We start from the raw sequence: 868 nt of genomic DNA on the forward strand, positions 1-868 counted from the left end.
TATAATTCCGAATCCAAAATTTCCTTAGCAAAGTAGTTCCACAGTTTCTGGTCAGTCATAGTTTTGGAATCTTCCAATGACAATGCGCTGTAAAATGGCAAACATTCGCAACCGATAGTAAATGTCTTTCTTCCTAATCCTTTTTCGGCAAGCTTCTCCGCATACAAACATTGTACTAATTGTAGGCCCAACGTAATTTTCCTACATGCATTGTCGATGTCGTTCTCTTTCGTATCAGACTGGTAACACCCATTGTGCCCCTGGCATATTATGTACAAAGGCGTAACCGAGTAAGGATTTTGCGATTCCTCTTGGTATAAGTTCAATTCTAGCTCATGATGGCAATAGGCAAGAGTCATCCTGTTTTTGCCAGACTTAAGACTCAACAGGAGTTTAAATTGCCCTTGTTTATCATTAATGAATCTAACACTGATGGATGCTGGCCAATCGCTCTTATCGATCTTTACTTTCAGTACACCTGCCTCGCAGCGGTTGACTATTACTCCTTTCACTAAAATAAGCGAATATATAAACTTTCGTTATCAACAACGTTGACTGATTCAATAGAATGTTTTCAAATTGCACATTTTGGATAATTCGGAAGGATTTATTTAAAAATCGTCGGTAGTTTTCGCCAAAGGCGTTGTTTACTTATGGCGATTTCGCTTGAACCTGAAACCAGGGTTGCCACTATTTTTCGAAGAAAAATCTGGCAGTTCAACTAAAAATGTCTGGCAAAATCTGTCACTTGACAGTGACCTCAAAGTCATCGAAATTTGGTATACATTTTGATCTCCATAGAAGTGAATTTATCGAAAAAAGACCCAGATTTCCAAAATTTGTGTGATACTACTTCCATAGTTTAAAA

The 868-nt window shown here is 37.8% G+C and overlaps 1 protein-coding gene across 1 annotated transcript in view; it reads right to left on the reverse strand.

The window, feature by feature from the left end:
- Window positions 1-565, reverse strand: part of LOC131677969 (uncharacterized) — a gene marked incomplete at its 5' end in the record, with an annotated part of 2893 nt that extends 2328 nt beyond the window's left edge. Inside the window, 2 exon segments of the mRNA XM_058958081.1 lie at window positions 8-538; window positions 541-565. Of these exon segments, the coding sequence (XP_058814064.1) occupies window positions 8-538; window positions 541-565 (556 nt within the window).
- Between the last annotated feature and the right edge of the window lie 303 nt (window positions 566-868).

Source organism: Topomyia yanbarensis, chromosome 1 (genome assembly GCF_030247195.1).
Source record: "Topomyia yanbarensis strain Yona2022 chromosome 1, ASM3024719v1, whole genome shotgun sequence".
NCBI lineage: Eukaryota > Metazoa > Arthropoda > Insecta > Diptera > Culicidae > Topomyia > Topomyia yanbarensis.